This window comes from Episyrphus balteatus, chromosome 4 (assembly GCF_945859705.1).
Source record: "Episyrphus balteatus chromosome 4, idEpiBalt1.1, whole genome shotgun sequence".
NCBI lineage: Eukaryota > Metazoa > Arthropoda > Insecta > Diptera > Syrphidae > Episyrphus > Episyrphus balteatus.
In genome coordinates, this window is record NC_079137.1 from 26599300 (window position 1) to 26621954 (window position 22655).

At 32.4% G+C, this 22655-nt stretch overlaps 1 protein-coding gene across 2 annotated transcripts; it reads right to left on the reverse strand.

Moving 5' to 3' along the window:
- Window positions 1-2575: 2575 nt before the first annotated feature.
- Window positions 2576-21798, reverse strand: LOC129920150 (uncharacterized). 2 transcript variants are annotated; one of them, XM_056001373.1, is made up of 6 exons: window positions 21304-21798; window positions 21147-21219; window positions 20977-21081; window positions 5279-8408; window positions 3435-4524; window positions 2576-3372 (listed from the first exon to the last, which is right to left on the reverse strand). In XM_056001373.1, exons 1-5 carry the CDS (start codon window positions 21456-21458, stop codon window positions 3455-3457), a joined length of 4533 nt encoding a protein of 1510 aa, XP_055857348.1. In that variant the 5' UTR covers window positions 21459-21798; the 3' UTR covers window positions 2576-3372; window positions 3435-3454. The 2 variants fall into 2 exon arrangements, with proteins under 2 accessions (XP_055857348.1, XP_055857347.1); XM_056001372.1 differs by having other exon boundaries at window positions 2576-4524.
- Between the last annotated feature and the right edge of the window lie 857 nt (window positions 21799-22655).

Sequence of the window (22655 nt, forward strand, 5' to 3'; positions counted from 1 at the left end):
TTATAAAGAAGGCAATATAAATTTGTGATTAAAAAGAAAATAAAAAAAAACATAGATTTTGAAGTAAAAATGTATGGTTAGTTAGTTGTTTTTTTACAATGTGAATAATAAAAATTTATTTATCCTTGTTCAAAAATTGTTTTTTTACTTTTATGGTTAAATTATAATTAATTCGATTGTAGGAATTGACTATGGCCCCTATTGCGAGTGTCGTCTGTCTATCGATAAGCGACTTTTGTCGATAGTCAATCATTGAAAATTAATTATGGTATGTATTGTAAATCTCTATCGATAAACGACTTTTTTGCGAATCTGATCTATTTTTTGTTTGTTTTATCGTTCGATCTTTTTCGTTTACAATTTTACTTTCGACTGAGATCAAGTTCATTACATTTCTATTCCAAATATCTTTGTCGAAAGAGATATTTATCGATTCGATCGACTTTTATCATCGAAAGTTGAACGACACTCACAACAAGTGTACTTCAATTACTGCAAGGGACATTTCCTGATCGTTTACTCTCTCGTTTCGGTTATCAGAATTGTCCCCTTATACCAAAAAGCCCGAAACTATCCGTGCATCAAAGGCTTAGAGAATGTATAAACTATGAGCCAGCGACCTAAAGTTTGCAGGTAATTGCTTAGTATTAAGAGTCATACCACTTTATAGTCCTCAATAAGGAACCGCTAGTCTGCCTGTTCGTCAGTGTGGCAAACATGTGTAAAATTTGTCATAAAGGTGTACAAAATTACACACTATTGTACGTCGTTGCTAAGTATTTAGTCATAATATGCCATGTGTTTAAGGGCATTCATAACTATTGGTGTTTTCGTTTGGTAAAAAAATCAATTTATTTTTTGATCTTTTTAAGAATAAATACAGTAAACTAAAATAGTTCAAAATTGATATACGTACCTAGATAAATAAATTTATTGCATTTTTTTTTATTTAAACAAAAATCTTCAGATTGCATGGAATCGTTTTCTTCATCACTCCATATGTCATCAAGACTTTCATTACCAGAATTTTGAAGAAGCTTTCTATAGTTTTTGAAGTAATTCCTTCTTATCGTATGGATCCCGCCTATGAATTAAATATTTATGAAGTGTTGTTGACATTTTTAATACGATGGATATTTAGTTACAAAACATTTCGCAGTATCTTTTGCATCATTTCTGAATTTTTCTCCATGTCAATTTTGGTTATTTCAGCCGAAATTTCAGGGTTTTGAAAAAAAAAGGAATTGTCTTGTTTCCATCATTTGAGTTGCCAAATCCGGGCTTTGGTTTGTCTATGATCAATCAATTTATTTTTTGATCTTTTTAATAATAAATACAGTAAACTAAAATAGTTCAAAATTGATATACGTACCTAGATAAATAAATTTATTGCATTTTTTTTTATTTAAACAAAAATCTTCAGATTGCATGGAATCGTTTTCTTCATCACTCCATATGTCATCAAGACTTTCATTACCAGAATTTTGAAGAAGCTTTCTATAGTTTTTGAAGTAATTCCTTCTTATCGTATGGATCCCGCCTATGAATTAAATACTTATGAAGTGTTGTTGACATTTTTAATACGATGGATATTTAGTTACAAAACATTTCGCAGTATCTTTTGCATCATTTCTGAATTTTTCTCCATGTCAATTTTGGTTATTTCAGCCGAAATTTCAGGGTTTTGAAAAAAAAAAGGAATTGTCTTGTTTCCATCATTTGAGTTGCCAAATCCGGGATTTGGTTTGTCTATGATCAATCCACAACGATCATCTTGTCAGCATCTCCTCGAATATTCTTTTTTCGCAGCTTGAACGACTTTATACGATAGGAATTTTTCTAGTGCACTCATTCTTATGATATCGATATAATTGGGCTTCAACTGTTACTTCGAGAACTCTTCTGTTTGAAGTAACTTCTCAGAAGTTGTTGTTATATCTTCCATTGACAAACTGCTCTCAAGCTCATTTGAGTTGCATAACTTAACTCAGAAACCGATGTACTTTCTAAACAAAATAATAGCTCATTACATGCCAGAAGTTGAAGGTTCCATTAATTTTTTTTTTTAATAAAAATGAGAGAAAATTACACCGACACTCTTAAATTTTTTTCTTCGAGGGTCGATTTTTTCGAGGATGTTCTTTATACAAATTCAAATTTTATATTTAATCTGTAGGTTTAAAAAAAATTAGTTTTCTTTTTTAACTACATATAAATTTAATTTTACCCAGAGATTTGATGGCAACGAGGAAAAGAACTCATTATGAGAAGTCTTCGTTATAGCTTTAAAATGGCGTAAGTTGACGTTCATAAATGCAGAGGGGCAACAATGTCCATTAATTAGAATTAATCCAATTTGCCTTTTTCATTTGAGTGTGATGGAGATTCCAATAGGAAAATTCAATTTGACTTTTTTTCCTATTTTCAACTACGGGCGAAAAGATGCTCAAAATAATTATTGATACTTCCTTTTTTTGCTAAAATTTCGGATAACAACAGGAAACTATTCAAATAGTTCCTTAAAGAAAAGCATAGAATCTGTTTAATTCAACAACAATAAGGAGTTTTCACTTAGTAAATTTTTAAACTTTTATTTTATTTATAGATATTCACTAAACTTAAAAGTTTCCTCAACTTTGTTTTAATTGTAATGTGTAATTTATTAAAGATAACTTGTTGCTTTTGATTTCCAATAATGTTATTATTGCAAACGAACCTAACCTATACACTTTTCGAACTACAAACAAAATGTTGCTACACATGTTTTTTTTTTACAAATCAAAACAAATCTTGTTTGTTTATTTCTGTATACTTTTATTTACTATGAATGAAATTTAAACAATGCAAAAAAAAAATAATTAAAAAAGAAAACATACAAGTAAAATAATAACCTGATAATATTATAACTCAATTGAGACACATCATTTACATTTTTCAAAAAATTATACAATTTTATGGCCAGAGCAATATTTATGTATATTTAGAGAAGTTTTAAACAAAATTATATGAATGTAAACAAAAAATATAATAATAGTACTTTATAGTTGCTGGTTGAAAGAAAAAAATGTATATTTTAAATTAAATAAAGTATCATATAAATATAGAATGAAAAGTGAATAACATCTTCGACATTGCATTATTTCTTTATGAATTTTTGTCTGTAACTTTAATTTATTGCCTAACATAACAGTAGCACTTCTATTACCTTGGCCATTTTTAAATTTGTTGTTCTGGCATTACCTATACACATAAAAGTATTCTTAAAGAATAAAAAAAATATATGATTTTTGAAGCAATATTAAAATAAGCGAATACATTTAAAATAATAAAAAAAGAAAATGAGACTTGTGAGACCCTAACGTAGCTGAGAAACTGAAATAAAAACCAAAAACATGATAAGAATTAATAGTTGAAAGTACTTATTTGTTATCTACAGTATTTTTTTTTTCGTTTTTTAACCGGTTGGTGACAAATTCGTTTGAACATCCAGCATTCCACAAATCATGAATGACAAGTCATCATTGTCTGTAAAATCATGTTGCAGCATCAAGGAATTTTCATCCAAAGACACATTATTGATGCCATTGTCTTCATCATCTGAATGTTGCAAAAATGCCAATTGTGGTTCCTCGTTTTTAGCTGCATCCTGATTAGGCGCAGAAATTTGAAGCAGCACAACTTTTATAATTTGATCAGGTGAAATTGTGTCTAAACCATGCTGCGTTCGAAGATGTCGCAGCAGATTTTTTCTATGTAACTGTGTATAATTACATATTGAACATATGTGCGCTTCGATTTGATGCACTTTGGTGTCGAAATTGACCAACCTTATTGCTGAACCTTTTTTCGGACAACCTGAATTTGATTGTATGTGATTAGTGAGGAGACTTCTAGTTGGTTTTAATATATGACATCCGCTACATTTGAAGCTATATTCTCCTGTGTGCATGGTGAAATGTTCGAACCAATAAGGCAACAAAAACTTGGCCTCTTTGTCGCAAAAAATACAATGAGCAGCATATTGTATCTGATTTCCTTTGTAAAGATGCACAAATCCAACATTGCTCGTTGTAAGCAGCCGTCGAATATCTCTATTCCGAAGACGGGAAGGGAACACCTCAGAAGAACGATGCTCATTCACATAGTGGTGTACAATTCGCGGAACTCTTCGTTGGCAATGCACACAAAAATCATGTGTTTTATTGTGTAAATGTTGATTGCGATCTATATTTTTCAATGTTTTATCTGTTTGCAAATCAAATGTTTCTGATGGCTCTTGAGATGCCTCCTCTATTGTTTCATCGTTTTGGAAAGAATTTTCATCGGCATTGTCCGTTTCTAAATATGTATTCGTGTCTATACCTGGTGATTGGGGTTCATCGGCAAAATCTAACAAGCTGTCTACTTCCCCATCATCTGCATCAGCTTCTATCCAGGTGGGAGTTAAAAGATCATTTTCTTCCGAACCTACAATTGATGTGTTAGCTAAGCGAAGTTTTTTACGAGTTGGTCCTTTTGGATTATCTGTTGAAACATTATAATTTGAAAAATGTTAAGTTTATTTAATAAAATAATATACATATATTTATATGTACTAAAAATAAAAAAAATTGTTGATAGCATGACATGGGAGGATGAAATAAGTAAGTTCCGTGCAAGTGAGCCTTATAAATTAGAGGAATTTTAGAGGTAAAGTATTGTAACTTAATTAAGATAGTAGCAGTGTTCCAAATTTAACTTAAAAAACATTAGGCCATAATCATAGACACTGTCTATGCCACTTCTAAAAAAGACGGGAGTATATCATGGATAAACCCTAGTCTAAGATAAACTGGGGTCTAAGATTGACTATAAATTTGCCCCATTGTCTTCAAAAATATGGAATCTTTGTCAATGACAAATGTTTTAAGCAAAAAAGTTCCATAAATTTTCCCTCTTATTAAACATGTTCTAAATCTAGGGGTTGAAGATTATTATCAGGAGAAGGATACTGAATTGAGAATGTTGTTTAAAATTCGGAATAATAGTGGGCCAAGTACACTTCTCTAAAAGTTGTGTTCGTCTATTTCTTAAATAAAATGTAGGAGAAGCTAGAAGAAAACAATTTTGGGTTTTTATCGTGAGAAAATACCACAAAACAAGTGGTAATGTTTCTTTCCTTTTCAGATGCGATCCTTAAAAAGGCAATTCCATGGTAACTCGCGTTACAAAATATTTCCAATACATTAATAATTCTTTTTTTTGTCAATTTTAATATAGAGTATTTAAACATACTAACCAGCTTGTCCACCACTGCGTTTCGAAGTCGTCTTTTTAGCTACAGTCTTTTTATTCATTTTGCGCTGCTGTTCTAACTGTTCCCTCTCCAATTCCAATTCTCTCTCTTCGGCCAATCTCAATTCTTCTCTTTTTTTGTTCTCAATTTTTCTAGCTATAGCTTCAAATTCTTCATCATCATGGTCTTCACTGTATGTAAAACCCGCTTCCTTTCGTTTTGTACGGTTTGTACGCAAGGATCGTTTCCGTTCAGTAACAATCTCTGCTTCTGGCTCGATCTCATCATGTGCAGGTGTATAATCATTGTCATCCTCATCTTTTTCAGCTACCACTAATCCATCACTCAATTTCCGGAATTTTCCTCTTCGTTTAGGAACTGACGAAGGAGTTGATGTGCTAGGCAATGGGCATATCTTAGTAGAATTAACAAATGGTTTGGAGTTAAAAGCTGTTGTAGTAGGTGTTGATGCGGGTAACTGAGCTGTTGAAGCTGCTGCTTTGTCTGGTGTAATAGGCTTTGGACTCCTTATAAATGAACTGTTTGGAATTCTAGCAATATTCGTAGGTAAATCCCCTTTAGAAGCCACTCTTGTACGACAAGTTACTCTGCCAGTTCTAGAATCCGTTGTCAATGCCACCGGCTTACCAAATGCATCATTCGTTGCAAAACGACAAAATCTCCTACCAGCTTCGGTCAAATAATCATTTTCTAGAAAAACATTTCGCAAATCTAATAACATTTGAACATCTACGCTCTCAGCGGAACAATTTTTCGCTGCTTGATTTAAAAAAATACGCGTTTCCTTTAAACGCTGAAAGAATCTGTACTTTAAAACGCGTTGGAGAAGCACAAAGCACGCATGAGAAGCTATTTGCAAAGGGCTAGCAAAGTTTGTTAAAAAACCTTCCAGCCATTCTTTCAGCACTTTGTCCTGCACATGTCGAATGCTGACTCCAGAGTAAACACCTACAGCACGTGTAGGTGGTGTTAAAGAAGAAACATTTGAAGTAGATACGTCATGATTTCCACTGTTTACTTTTGATGGTGCTGATGAATTTGACGATAATGACGGTTTCCTGTTATATGAAGGATTTCCGTAAAATGCATTCGGTATTATAACTTTTTTATTAGAAAGTCTTGCAGAAAACGTAGCTGGATTTGAAGAACTTGACTTAGCCGGCTGAAGGTTTACAGCATTCAAAAAATTTGATTGTGCCGTTGCCGGTTTAGCTGGTGATTTATTTATTACTTTTGAATGAAATCTAGGAATCTGTTTTGGTGATGGTACTGTTTGATTTAGCTTCTTTGCCAGAAACTTACGTTGAGGATGTGTGGAACTAACAATTATCACATCATCATCGGCTTTTGTGTTTGTTTGGGACTGTTTGCTATTATGCTTGGGTCGTTCATCATCAGAATCAGAGTCTAAGAGGTCAATAGTTTCCATAAGAGCCTTAGGATCTTTATTTACAAACGCCACATCTCGACTGTTTGTTGGTTTCTTTTGAATTGGAGGTTTTCGTTTGGGCGTTATGTTTTGATTCTTGGAAATAATGTTTCGAATAGTTTCCATAACCGCTGCGGTCGATTTTCTTACAGTAGGTTTAGATAGTAGTAGTTTTTGTTTTGGTGGAAGATTACTTGAAATGACAGGAAAAGAACGATTTCCTTTCATATTTTCTTCATCCTCGGGGTCTGAATCAATGCATATTGGGGATGAACGGTTTTCTACCAAAAGTACGTCATCATCATCATCATCTTTGTTTTGCATTTTTGGAGAAGTTGAACCGTTTTCTGCTGTTTTATTGGTTTCCAAACGTGTTTCTGTGACATGACTCAAAGGATCTAATGGATCCAAGACATCTTTTTGGGGTTCAGATGTCGTCGTGATTTCGTTGGCAGTATCATTTGATTGAATTTCAGGTGAGTCTCTTTTTTCTTCAACATCATTTGGAGTTGTGTCCGTTGCAGCTAGACTTTCAGCTGAAACAATTTTTAATTTTAACATCTCTGTTTGGCTTTGTTCGATTACATCTTTTTTTTTCGTTTGCTCGAGAGCGAGACTTTCCCTTTGGTTATCCGTTCTGATTTTGTCACTGCCTGATGCTTCTACTTCATTATCGACACACAACGAAATCTTTTGTTGTTCGGAGTGGAGATTTTCATCACTCTTCGGGATAGCTTCGCAAGTTGAACTAGTTTTTTCACATAAGATGTTGGAATCGGATTCATTTGAGATTAAATTAGGCTTTTCATTAAAATCGTCTGGAGGTTTTTCGCATGTCTGTACAGTTTTAACTGCATTAACTGTATCATTCGTATCTTCTTTGATTTCGACACAAGGAGGCATTGGTTCAGATTCGTTTTGACTTACTTGTTTTTCGTTATTAGACATAGATAAACCTTTTTCAGTTTCAATATTTGTTTCAACTTCATTGAACTCATTAGAATCTTTTTTATTAGATGAAGGCATTATTATATTTTCCGTAGTATTATCCTTTTCTAATTCAGATTTTGGTGGAGTTTCTTTAGTTGTTTCAACTGATTCTGATTTATTTATTATTGAATTTGATTTTAAATCAACTACTTCTGGTATATTTTCTTTAGTAACTTGGTTATCATTTGTTTTTTCTGGTATTTTTTTGCTATTTTGTGTTTCTACTTCTGTTTCGTGTTCATTACTTAGTTTAGCTTCATTTTCTGTATCTTGTTCACTTTTAGAATCATTTACATTAATTTTTTTAACTACACTACTTTCAGCAGTATCATTTATGTCTTCAGTATCTTGTTCACTTTTAGAATCATTTACATTAATTTGTTTGACTGCACTACTCTCAGCAGTATCATTTATGTCTTCAGATTCTTTTTTAGCTGCAACATCATTGAATTTATCTGAAATTATATCTTTGTTTTGTTCTTCCTCAACTGAATTTGATTTAGACAACATTCGTTCTTGTGAATTATCTTTTTTGCTGTTGTCTTTGTCAAAAAATTCTTGTTTAGAGTGTTCGGTCTCAGAATTGTATGTCTGACCACCTTCTTCAGTTTCGATACTATTTTTTGAACTTAATTCTGGTTCGTTCGTACAAGTTGATTCACCATCATTTTTAAGTTCAATAGACCCATTTAACTAAAATGAAAAAAAAAAAAAAAATATCATAAAACATTTCTACGAACAAATTTTAATCAAATAGGCCAATAATAAATAAAGTAATTAAGTTCATTATGCTACAATTTAAATGAATACTTTGATACTGTGAATCCAAGATTGTTCCTGGCAAATGGAAGATGAAATCTATTTTTGTAATTGTTTGCGAATACGAAATTTTTTACTATAAAAAAAAACAAAAAATGGTCAGACGAATTTCAAACAGAGGAGTGGGTGTGAGAGTATCGTGGTTATCTGGGATACCCGTATCTGGAATATCTTTTTGAACCAAAAGCTATAAAGAGATAGCTTGTCCAAGCTCCTACAAAAAAAAAAATATGTAAGAGAAGAGAAAATTGTTTCTTTTGAGCAAAGTACATTTTTTTTGTGGATAGTACTTGTACAATCGATTTGACTTTATTTTTTGCTTATCTATTTTATTTTCAAGCTGGATAATCGCGCAAAAGTGATAAAAAAAAGGCCATTATGTTTATCTGCTGATCACTTGGTATACCTTAGGTATACCACAGATCGAAACTGGTTTGCATTCGGTGAAATTGAATCGCTCTAAGATTTTAGATGCATGAGCTTTTTGACTTATTGAAATTTCACTATTTTTAATTTAAATTTCAAGTCCTAAGAAGTACTCGGCCTTTTTGGAAACAGTTTTGAATTCTGTTCTTAAATCTTTGATAGTTCTTTGGGATCTGTTGCAGCGACCAACCCATCATCCACATAGAGGACGAGTAGAAGTTTCTTACCACATTTTTCTTTTGTGCAAATACATGGATCAGCATCGTTCCATTTAAACCCACTGTGCTCTATGTTTACTCGCCGAAGCTTTTTTAAAATTATCTGGGTTTTCTGTTGAGAGTGCATCTTCAAGTTGAAGAACATACTCATCTAAATACTTTGGTTTGTTAAGTTTAGTTCTGTCTCTTAGCTGTCTTTTAGGAAATTCTGCGAACTAACATGCACCTCTGAATTGTTTGAAAAATAATTTATTTCTTCTTCTTGGTCTTCTTCTTGAATTTGTTCTTCATGGTCTTGATCTTGGTTGTTATCTTGATTTTGTTCTACTTGATCTTCTTCCTGATTTTTTTCTGTTTCTTTGTTTAAATTTTATTGGAAGTTGAATGGTATTGCAATTATTTGAACTATCTTTATTTCTTTATTTTTGTTGGACTTATATGAATTTTCAGTAAATTAGATATCTCTGGACACAATAACTTTATGTTCTTCTTTAACATAAACTCTATACCTCTCATCTCCTTCATTCCGGACAAGGTATCCTTTTTGAGCCTTTGAATACACCTTTCTTCGTGTTTGATCAGGTACATGTGTAAAACACGTATAACCTATTATTTGTAGGTGCTTTATTCTTGGTTTTTGTCCGAGCCAGAGCTCTATGAGAGTAACATTTACAACAGAAGACTTTCCAGTTCTATTCGAAATGTAAATGGCTGTATTGACTAGTTCAGCCCACATCGCTTCTGGAAATTTTGGTTCGCTGTTGCTTTATTTAAATGTTCTTGCCATTTTAACTTATGTTCTATTTTCACATTTGCTTGCACCATTCTACTGAGGTGTGTATTGGGCTGTCAATCTTTGCGTTATCACAAAAGAGCTCTATGTTTTTCTAACATCTTCATTATTAAATTCTGCACCATTGTCACTCAAAAATTGTTTAACTGGATGTCCCAAAGTTTTCACATCAATAAGCATCTTTCTTAGTACGTCTTTTGCTTATCTTATATATAAAAATGAGTTCGTTTAGTGTGTGTGGCCGATAAACTCGCGTTTGGCTGGTCCGATTTTGGTAATTTTGTTTTTGTTTGAAAGGTATTAATATGTAGATGGTTTGTATCAAAAAAAATAATACCTTTTCTCGCATCTTTACATAGCTGTCAATATGTACGAGTAAAAAACCACTCTCGCTTTTTAAAAATTTAAACTAAGCTTAATTTGTAAAGCTTTCAAAATAATTAAAAAAGTCTGATTTTGAGTGAAACAAATAATTATTCGTCTTGTGATATTAAATCCACATATGGACTGCACAGATAAAATGTATATCTCTGATTTTCATTGAGGACAAATAAGTAAAGCATTGGCACATCAATCAGAGTTATGGTTTGTATCTACATATTATATATATTTCTCCTGTGCGTTTGTTTGTGGCCCTACTCCTAAACGACTAGACAGATTTTTCTGAAATTTTGTGTGAAATATATATGAAAAGGTCCATCCGAAACAGGTTTTGTTTTATAATTGGACCCGGTAGGTGGCGCTGCTGTCAAGTTATAGGCAAATTCCATGTTTGGGGTCGAATAACAACAGATTTTTGTGAAATTTTGTTTATTTGATAAGGTCTATCCGTTACAGGTTTTGTTTCATAATTTGATCCGATAGGTGGCGCTGTTTTCAAGTTATAGGCAAATTCCATAGGTGGGGTCGAATGACTGGACAGATTTTTGTGAAATTTTGTGTTATGACAAGGTTCATTCGAGACAAGTTTTGTTTCATGATTGGACCCAGTAGTTGGCACTGTTGTCAAGTTTTAGGAAAATTGCATATTTTGAACGAGCGACTGGACAGTCGTTAGTGGCGCTGTTGTCAAGTTCTAGGAAAATTACATATTTTGATTTTTGTGATACTTTTTGTGTCTGATACAATTTATTCGAAACATGTTTTGTTTCATAAATTAGACCCGGTAGGTGGCGCTGTTGCCGAAGTAGTTATAGACAAATTTCATATTTGAAGTCCGAAAGACTTGACAGATTTTTGTGAAAGTTCGTTTGTGTGATAAGTTCCGTCCATGTTTTGTAAATTATAACTGTATGCTGTTGTCAAATTATATATAGAAAGACTTGACGCTGTTGTCAAGTTATAGTTAAATTCCATATTTGGAGTCCGAACGGCTGTATAGACTTTTATGAAATTTTTTGCGTTTGATAAGGTTCATTCGAGACAGGCTTTGTTTCAAAGTTGGACCCAGGGGCGTACGTTGAGTTGTCGGGGCCCCGGGGCAAGACTACATTTTTGGGGCCACTTTGATATAGAAAATAAGAACAAATAAAAAAGGACGTATACGCCCACTTATTTTTTTTGGGGCTCCTGATGTACCTATCATTTGTTGGGCGCTAAAATTATGTAAGTAATATTTTTTGGGGCCCCAAGATAATATGTAATTTTTCTTTCAAAAAAGCAATTTTTTTTTGGGACCCCTAAGGTAATACTTTTTTTTTAGATGAAATATTATGTGACTGGCTACCAATTCACTGAAAAATATAATGTGTCTCTCTTGTGCCCGAAGTGATTCATGTCAAGTATCTTATCTTTTTGCATTGTCTCCTTACGAGGCCCTGGCGTGTTGGGGGCCCCGGGGCACCACCGCCCCACTTGCCCCAATGGTGTGTAAGCCCCTGTTGGACCTGGTACGTGGCGCTGCTGTCAAGTTATGAGCAAATTCAATATTTGGGGTTCAAAGAGTTCATATTCAAGGCTAATAAAAACAAACACGATTTAACTCTTTAAAATGTTATTTCCTCAATTAAAATTGTTTACCACTAAGCTATATCTCACAGTTGAAAATTGGTATGATAAACTGAAACTTAAAATTTGTTTAAGTTGTTTCAACTACCAATTTATTAATACAATTTCCGCATTAATTTAAAATGATTTAATCTTCTTAAGAAAATATTTTAATATTTAGACGTATGTATAGAATTAAGACGGAATCTTTTCATTTTAAGCCGGTTTCTTTACAATTTACAAAAAAAGATTGCTACTTTTTGAATTTTCTAAACAGCCAAAAAATATCATGATACAGTCAAACAAGGTGAAAAAAAGGAGTAAACCTCGGAATGAATGCTAATAGAAATTTTTTTGTTCAATACCTTCGGTTTGGCATTCTATAACATACCTCAAAAGTATAGAAAAATCTCATGTCCGCAAGTCGCGAATTTGAAGGTCAAAGCGCGAAATGAAGATTTTCAAAATAAGCAATAAAAGACAATGGTATTATATTCACATATGATACAATATTTTTTAATGCTGATGCCAAAAAATCTAGACAAGATCAAGACAATCTGACGTCTCTGAAAAAAGTTATACCTGTTTTTCAATTGTCAACCCATATTATTATAACAGTTGCAAACTTATTACCGAAAAATCCTTAAAAGTTATGGTAGAGGGACAAAATTTTTCATGAAGGTTTTCATATCCATTATCATTAAGAATCAAAACAATGCAATGAAAAAAACATTCATACCTATGAAAAATTGGTATTTTTTGAGAAAAGGGACAATTTTGGGATATGCACTAAAAAACATCCTGGTACAATCTTATAATTAGTGCTGATAGGCTAATTTTTTTGTTTGTATCTTTGTTTGGATATTCTATAACTTATGTCAAAAATCAAAAAAAAAAATTTTGTAATCAGCATTAAAAAATGCCTCGAAGTTATGTAATTCTTGAAATTCTAATTTTGAAAATCTCCATTTCGCGATTTGAGCTTGAAAATCGCGACTTGCAGACATGAGATTTTTCTAGACTTTTGAGGTATGTTATGGAATGCCAAAACGAAGGTATTGAGCAAAAAAAATTCTATTAGCATTCATTCCGAGGTGAAACCCTTATTTGACTGAAAATTTTAGTAGCGATTGCAAGTGATTGAAAGGAGTTCGAGACACATAAGATTTTGTTTTTAAAAACACTTTTTTTTACTATTTGACGAAAAAAACCCGTGCCAATAACAGAAAAAAACAGTGGCATGCATACAACACTAGGGTGTCCGTTATTTCCCAAAGTGACGTTTTCGGGGGTGACACCCCCCAGATCGAAAGTTTAAGCCCTAAATACGGGGAATTTAGTAAAAAAAAAATTTTTGGGGGTCATTAACCCGTGCCTCTAAGGTCATACTTTCCCCATACAAATTTGTATGGGAAATTTTTAACTCATACATAAAATTTTTTTTCTCTCGAGTTAAATCATCTATTTTTAAAATGTTTGTTGATTCTGGTTGGAAAATAGTTCCTTTAAAAGATTACATTCAAAATTTCCCGTTAAAAATTTTTTTTATATTTTATTTCGGTTTTTGAAATTATTAGCTGTTTTCGTAGTTTTTGCTTTCACCTATCACACAATTTTAAATGCAGTTTTATTGGTTTTTAATTTTTTTCAAATATTGCATTAAAAAATTTGTGAATAAATCAAAAATTTCAATTTTTTGAAAATTTTTTTGGAAATTTTTGCCGTTTTTATAATAAAAAAATATTATTATAGTCTGTCCGATAAAAATTGGCAGTACAGGGAAGATAGGGATATCTGCATCTCGTTCGCACTCTTTTCCTACGCATAAGTACCTTTCTCAAAAAAGCTCTTACAGGGTTGCCGTAATGCGCATTTTGAATTTGAAAAAGCTAAAAAAAATAACGGCAGGGTTACCGTTCTTCTTTTTTACATAGAAATTTCATTTCGTTTTTAATTATATATAAAAATGAAATAAAAATTATCTTTTTCCACACCACCAAGAGGTAAGATAAATGGCGCGTTTTTCGGTTTTGCTTAGTAGGTTCTTACAAATAGCATTTGTCGCCTCAACTATTTCTTTTTTTCGGCACTCAAGTCCTTTGAGCCTGTTGATGTTGAAGCCATTTTTAATTTGCACAACACAACAAAAGCACAACAATAAAACACAAACAACACAAACAACACCACAAAATCATAAAGATAATATACAAACAAAACAAGAAAGGCACAACACTTAAAAACAAACCACACAACAATAGAACAACAACAGCACAACAAAATTATTACAATAATGCACAAAAATAACTCGCAAAATGAACAAACCTACCGCCCGGCACGAGAATCTACTCAAATAATTCCTCAAATAAAATGGCTTTGATTTTTATAACTACATTTTAACTGATTTGCAGAACTTTAAAAGAAATGCAAAAGTCAAAACACGATAACACTCACCGTTAAGAACTTTTAAAAAAGCTCTCAAAGCAAAAGCTCCTCAACAGAAACCCATTGAAAAAGTAAGAAAAAATTACGAAGTGAGTTAAGAAATTGAAAAAGGCAACTCTGAATATGTGTGATTTAATGAGGGTTGAAAAGCAGCAGAGAACGATCAGTGCATGCTCAAGTGTGTGCCAGGTAGGTCGTTGTGGGATCTATGTCAGGTGCCATCGAGATTTCATGGGCGTTTTATTAAACTTTTTAAGGGAGTTTCCTTCAATTGGGTATGGTGTAGAAAATAGCGCGCCACTGATTTTTAAAAAGCTCTCCCATAAGGCCTGTACTGCCAATTTTTATCGGACAGAGTATAAATACTTTACCCTTTCTTGTTTGCAACTTTTTTGATGTAATTTTTTAGGTGAATAATTTTTAAACAAAATTCAATAAAAATATTGTAAACATATCTTTTGTAGTTCGAGAAAAATAAATTTAAACGTATAAAAACGGCAAAAATTAAAAAAAAAATAAAAAAAAATTAAAATTTTTGATTTATACACAAATTTTTGAATGCAATGTTTGAAAAGAATTAAAAACCAATAAAACTGCATTTAAAATTATGTGATAGGTGAAAGCAAAAACTACGAAAACAGCTAATAATTTCAAAAACCGAAATAAAATATAAAAAAAATTTTTTAACGGGAAATTTTTAATGTAATCTTTTAAAGGAACTATTTTCCAACCAGAATCAACAAACATTTTAAAAATAGATGATTTAACTCGAGAGAAAAAAAATTTTATGTATGAGTTAAAAATTTCCCATACAAATTTGTATGGGGAAAGTATGACCTTAGAGGCACGGGTTAATGACCCCCAAAAAATTTTTTTTTGCTAAATTCCCCGTATTTAGGCCCTAAACTTTCGATCTGGGGGGTGTCACCCCCGAAAACATCACTTTGGGAAATAACGGACACCCTAATACAACATACATATCGCCTGGGAAAGCAAAATTATTGTAACTCCATATAGGATCTGTTAAGGACATAATACCATTTTGCTTTCCGCTGAAGATTTATGTTTTATACCTTAATCATAATATTTATGAAACTTCGTACACATTCCAATTAAAATTATAATAGATAGCTGTCAGACAAATGGTTTGCTTTTTTTAATACTTTATATGTACAATTTTATGTTTGTGTTCCATATATCAAGTTGTGGCCCGATTTTTTTGTATTGGAAAAGGTTAACACATTACAAAGCCAAAAATTGAAAAAAAATACAAGAAAAAAGCGAAACGAAGTCCGCCGGGTCAGCTAGTTTCGTATAATTCCATAACGAAACTTTGTAAACGAATCTTTAAAAATGAGAAAATATCTTTTCTTCGAAAAAGATTCAGAAAAAGGAACATAGATATCTACTGAAATCAACTCGCCAGGGGTAGAAGTTTTATCTCAAGTACCAAATGGTACTTTCCCGTAAATGCAGGATTCGCAAACCTCTGAATCCAACTGTACTTTTATTACTAGTTTCTAGCATTAATCTAACCTAGCGTTTGACTTGATGAGCCCATCGCTCGTGGTATAAGTTAAGTCTTAGATACAAGCGCTACACTAGCTTCTTCTAATTCACGGGGAAAAACTGATCTTATGTTTGCTTTGAAAAGTGAACCACCTACTTGTCGTGTTCTTTCCAGTACTTCTTGCCCATTTACTGTTAACCAACAATTACGGGATGTGGAAGTAAATTGGTCACTTGGGTTTCTGTCTTGTGCAGCTCAAACTGAAAATAGATTTCTTAAAATTTGAGGAACATACCAAACATCGTTTATGGTCATTTTCTTGATTTCCCTTTCAATAGTAGAAATGATCCCAATGGCACCTTTTTCTAGTGCAGATAGACTCTCTTTTCCGGCAGATTGTATTTTAACTCAATCATGGAAATCTTGAAAGTCCACAAAGAGATCTCGTCTGTTTGTGACACCATTATCAATCTACCAATCTCTTGTATTGGGTTCAACTCGATTGGCTTCGTTTGCAATGGACTGCAGGGCTACATTGGTATTAACTTCAGTGTTTTGTTTCCATCGGCAATCCAGGGACCCAGTGTCCCTTTTTTAACAATAGTTACAAGTATCGTCTTCTTTGGTTGAATGTTTACTCAGTATGGCGTGTTCATCTCTTTTTTTTTGCATGTATAACCTTTGATAAGTAAAGCTTCTTGTGAACTCTCTTTGCAACTCTTTTGTGTGTTCCTCTCAAACAAACATAGCTGCATTGTGTGCTCGTCAAAAGTCTTCTCTGTGACCTTGGTCAATAGTATCCAGCTGGATCGCAACATTTTGAAACTATCAGGGAGAACCTGGAGCGTCTTGCAAACTAATAACAAGTCTGGTAGGATATTTAATGTTTTGACTTTGAGACCCTTATTGAGTTCACTCCAGAGACTTCTCAGTTTTGCGATATGGATGAAACGTCTTCACCTTGAGTTTAATTAAACTTAAACAGATTGGTACACATTTTAAAGAGCTGATCTTTTGAAGTTGCTTCAAAAAGCTGCCAAAGCGCTCCCCATTAATCTTGAGCTGTTTCGTTATCCATAACCTTTAGGTAAACCTCATGAGTCATCGAGCTGGTAAGCATAGTCTTCGCATTACTAATAGCCTTTCGACATAAATCGCTTTGCAATTTATGCTGCTTGACTTCTACATCTAGGGCCACAGCTGCTAATGGTTCAGGATTCTTAATCGATAACATTTAAAGCTCCTTTGTGATAGTCTAAAAGATCACGAATCTTGCGCTTCCAAACTGGCCGATCTGCTTCTCCAGATAAGGGCTTGATATGTTTCGCTATGTCCATTTTATTTGGTCTAAATTCTTTTATTCGAATATTTCTTGCTTCGAATTATCTTAATAAAATGGTTTGACTCTTAAATAATTATTCTTTTGAGATCGCAGCTGTTCCCATAATCTATTGTATTCTTTAATTTAAAATAAGGTTTCCCAATAAATAAATAAATACAATTATTTAACAACTTCACTGTCCCTATACAAACTGGTATAATAAAATAACTACACATTTTTTTAATGAAAACTTTTAAAAGCTGAAAATCATATAATTTTCCATGATATCTACGAGCGATCTATCATAACTAATAGCAAAAACTTAATTTCATATTTTGGTTTATGAAGAAATACGCTTTTCTTTGTAACAAACCTGTGTGGAGGAAATTTATTTCATCCTACACATATTTTTTTTAATTTATAAATTTTTTTATTTAAAGTTAACTTTTGCTTTTAAAGATAACATTTCTAAAATTCAAACTAATCATATAATTTTACTATTTTTACTCGGTATTTTTTTATAGAAAAAACATTTATGGTTTGATGTTTCCGCAAAAAGATAATGATGCTGAAAACATCTCTCTTGGAAACATCGATATATTAAAACTTCAAACATTTCTGAATTATTTTCGTACTTTTAGTACAGTTGAACAGAATTTTGTAAAAATATAGGCAATTTTTTCTAAACCGGTCCCTGCGATTTTTATAAAAACATGCAACTGCAATCGCAATGTAAAATGTAGTATGGTAAACGTTGATTCAATTTTGAATAAAAATACATTTTTTAATGATGGTCTTCAACGCAAAATCATTCCGAAAAACAGTTAAATCAAAGTGGTTTCCGTTCATTTTAGCAAAGTTGAAGTTTCACACAGTGTAGAACGGTTATTAACTTCTAACTTTGTTTAAAATGACAACCTCAATTATTGCAACAGATTTATCTTAAACAAAAGCTTTGATTGTATTAATTAAAAAGTTAATATAGAAAAATTTATTTTTTGGATTGAAAAATATATTTATTTTTTAAATATCAATTTACGAAAACGGGACATTTTTTTTCATAGTTTTAATTTGGTTAAATATTTAGCCGAGGATAAGTTTTTGACATTTGTATCTTTGTCACGAGGAAAATAAAAAACAGCTAAAGTGAAATATAATGAACAATATTGATTTTCCCTAAAACACACTCATAATGTTGCATTACTTTCCCAATTTTATTTCTTTATTTTCAGTTTTTGATTATTTATTAATAAAATATTATTATTATTTTATTAATAAAATACATTAATCCTTCTGCAAATAATTTATCCTATGAAGATAAAAATTTAACAGGGTCCCAGGGCAGGGAAAATGTTTGACAGCTGAAAATTTTTTTTTATTCAAAAATTGTATTGTCAAAAATTTAACCTCGGCTAAATATTTAACCCAATTCACACACGGCCTTATGTAGTGTGTAAACAATTAGAGTCATTTGGGGTAAGATTGCGCAGTGGGTAAGAGCGCGCACTGCTTATTTCTCGAGTTGTGTCGCGCAGTCTTTTTGTGGGTAAGATCGTACACTTCTCCCCATATTAAACTTTTCTTTTTTTAATCTGATTTACAGTACAGAGAGTTTTTAAACTTGAATCTTGAGAAACGAAGGCTGTTATTCATGAATTCCAAAAAAAGAAAGGCTCTGATTTAATTAGAAACATTTTTTGTTTGTTTTGTTTTATAAATAAAGTTTAAGTTTTTGTATTTGAACTTAATTTGCTTTTTCCTTAATATTTTCATTCATTTTAGTGAAAAGAAATTTAGTAGCCGTAAACTGTCAAGATTCCTATTAAAATTATGTGCGCGCTCTTACGATTCATATGAAATATTTAAACTAAAAACCTTTTTTGTGTTTTCTTGTTCCCAAAATATAGGTTTATCAAATGTAAAAAACTTAATGCTGATATCTCTTACATAATCTTCACAATTTTGACTTAAAGTGAAAAGTGCGCGCACTTACCCCAACCAACTCTACAACAAATGGTATGCCAACTATATTTTGAATCGTAATTTTTTAATTTTGTATGTTTGTTTCTAAAAACACTTCTTAATGAAATAAATCAAGTTGGCTCCTTAGGTATGCAGAGTATTGAGCTTAATTTAAGCTCCGAAACAAAATCCTCTCGAAAATACATTTGATCTAAGATTTTGGATAGAATTTTGTATGTTAGCTAAAATTAAGCATATATTTTGAGCACTTGACTATATTTTTTTATTATCTTCGAAGTAAGTTTTTTTTAATCCTGTGAATGGCAGACGAACTCGCCAAACAAGAACAATCACTCCTCTACAACCAGAAAGGAACAATATCGCTACATGTAAACTTAAGCTAAAGCAGGACTCTTTAAACAAAACCAACTTTAAATGGACTCAGAGTAATACTTGCCTAGCAACTAAACAAATATGGCCTTGTAAAGACTTGAAACGTTTGTTGAATTTAAACAGAATGCATATTAGCTACACCATAGGTTTGCATACAGGACACTGTCTAATAGGTAGACACGCAGAAAGAATGGACGTGTTCTGTAACGATTTCTGCAGAAGTTGCATGGATGAAGAAGAAGAGGAAAACATCATCTGTGCACCCGCCCTGCTCTCTCTATTAGAAGAAAACTCCATCTAGGAAAACCCTTCTACGAGGACACTAGCGATCTAGTAAAAAGGGGCGTTAAAAGTCTATACTTATTCAGAAGAAGCTCCGAGTGGTTCGGCTAGTGAGTTTCTAACTTGATAGTCATCTGTGGTATCAGGGTCCAAGACAAAATCCTCTCGAAAATACATTTGATCTTAGATTTTGGATAGAATTTTGTATATTAATTAAAAATATCAATATTTTTAATAAAAATATTTTGAGCACTTGACCATTTTTTTTTGTTTATTTTGGAAGTAAGTTTTTTAAATCCTGTAACCAACCAGTGGCGTATCCAGAAAAAAATTTGGAGGGGCTGGAAAATTTTTCAAAAATTTTTTACAGGGTAGATTTATCTATACGTAAAATTTTTCTGTCTTTTTTACTCATCTATGATCGAGAGTGAAGCGCTGTGCTTCGGTACTGAAACTGGTATAGTAGCATTTTACTGTTCTCGTCAGCTTCGTACTACTGTCTCCTCCTTTTACATTCAAAGTACCTAGTGTTTTTTTTTTAATTCTTGTGTCCCAAACATTTTACATAAACAGCTACCACAAGGAGTTGAGTCATCCTTAAAAAAAAAAACTTCGTTCGAACTTTGTCATGTGCTGAATTCAAAAGTGTTTAGTGATTTATATAGTGTGCTTATTTGAGCATAAAATAAAAGTTACAATTGGCACTCGAATTTTGAGTGCGGGGTCGGCTAGTACAAATTAGAAGCGCAACCATTAATTATGTTGACCACTAACAGGAATTACAAAAATGTCTATTTCCAATATCTTTGAGAAAAATATTGTTTTTGAAAAAAAAAGTAAATATACTTAAGACGATCAAAAATACGGCTTGAGCCCCCCCCCCCCTCAATACCCCACTGCAATTAACCCCACCCCTCTTCCCCCCCCCCCCCCCCCCCCTCAACACAAATCGAATTTCTAAATACGAGTCTGGACATTATTATACCGAGACCCTTCTTTGCAATGTTTGTTTGCATTGTAAAACATGAAATATCGATGTTTTTTTTAATTTTTTAAAACAAAAGCGAGCTCAAGGCTTTGTGGTTAGTTTTAGTTTAAAAGTTGCTTACATTTTCCCAATTTGCGTCTTCGACTTTTTCCATACTCTCGTCAACTTCCTCCGGCAGCTCCGCCTTAATAAAAGGACTCGGCATAACCCATTCAACTGCTGTAGCCTGTGATGAAACATAATGTTAATAAAAATAATCGATTAAATATAAAATACATTATTTTTTTTTACTAGTTTTTCATCGGTGTTGCCAAAAACACGACAAAGCACTTCTTCGCACTTTTCTAAAGTCTCGATTTGTACACTGTTTTGTAAAGTTAAAAAAAAAATATATATTACAAAATAAATAAATACATTTTCTATCGCATATTTGTGTTTCTAGTATTACCTATTGTCCGGCTTGTTCAATAAATCGTAAAGCAATTGCATTTGTGCCAACTTGCCCTGTTTTTCATTATCATTGGCCAGCAGCTTAATTAGATTGGCCAGAAATGGGACATATTTTTGAAGGAAGTTATACTTCTTCTCACATACCGGATCCATGTTAAATTAATAATTTTTTATTTGTTTCGAATAAGAACTTTTTCTTTCAGCACATAACAAGGAGCATGATCATTTTTTTTTTTCTTTTTTTATGATAAAAGAAAAAAAATGTTGTATCTTTAGTTTTTTGATTTTGATTATTATGATTTGGGATTTAAATCGAATGGTGTTTACGATTGAATTAATACTAGCAAATTATTCACTTTATGAAATATATTTAAAGAATAAAATGTATTGTCCATGTGCTAGAATATTATTAGAAAAATTATTTTAAAAAAAAGTCGCGAGAGGCTTTGGCTTGCCATAAACATACACGGGGAAAGGTAAGTTGGATTTTCGAAGGGGTGGGTAAATGTTTTGACATTTTCATTTGAGTTTTTGGTACGCGTTGGTATCCGTATAGAAGAAGTAGCTCGATGATTGTCAAGTCTAGTACATATTACAGTAGCTGCGTTCCTTTGGAAATATTTATCTACTGCTTAAGCATTTATTTGAACTACTTTTGCTATACTGAAAAAGTAGTTCAAAGCAGCTTTAAGTACTAAGCAGTAGATAAATATTTCCAAAGGAACGCAGCTAGTGGAGGTAGGTATTAACAGAAAAACGACCGCCTCAGCACATGAAGGGCAAGTACCCTGCTGAAGCGAAACGAAAATAATTGTAGGTACCTAGTACGCACAACGAGATCTTAAATGAAATTTTTTTTTTTTGATAAGCCTTAACTACATTGGCCACTTTTTGAAAAAGTACAAAATGATACGATTTTTTTCTGCTTACCGTAATTTGTTTGTGAAAAAGAGAATGGAATTGTTTTTCAGACCGAAAAATAAGCTTCCTGCATCATTTGTTTTAAAAATTCCTATCTTCGTGACCTTATTTTTGAATACAAATTCAAATTTGAGCCGGAAAAACTATACAAAATTGCATTTGAAAATTTTCACTTTTGTACTTTTTCACTTTTTGAGCCAATTGGTTGACTTGAAAAAGTTCAGTAGGCTGTTGCCTGACAGTTCTGATAGTTCTTCTAATTCATTAAAGATGTAGTTCCCTAAAAATGTTTTTCTAGTGCGGCAGAGTGCTGGACAGTGACAGAGGAAGTGAGTAGTGTCTTCCTGTTCGTCCTCATTGCCGCAGCCTCTACATAGGTCATCTGTGCTAAGCCCTATTTTCTTTTTATGGTAGCCCAGTAGGTTATGT

What these genes read in the sequence shown, in the direction of transcription:
- LOC129920150 (XM_056001373.1), bottom strand. Translation starts at nt 21,458, where the DNA reads ATGGATCCGGTATGTGAGAAGAAGTATAACTTCCTTCAAAAATATGTC. An exon ending in TTGAACAAGCCGGACAATAG is followed by an intron (nt 21,220 to 21,303) that starts GTAATACTAGAA and finishes TTTACAAAACAG; the next exon opens with TGTACAAATCGAGACTTTAG. An exon ending in GCAACACCGATGAAAAACTA is followed by an intron (nt 21,082 to 21,146) that starts GTAAAAAAAAAT and finishes GTTTCATCACAG; the next exon opens with GCTACAGCAGTTGAATGGGT.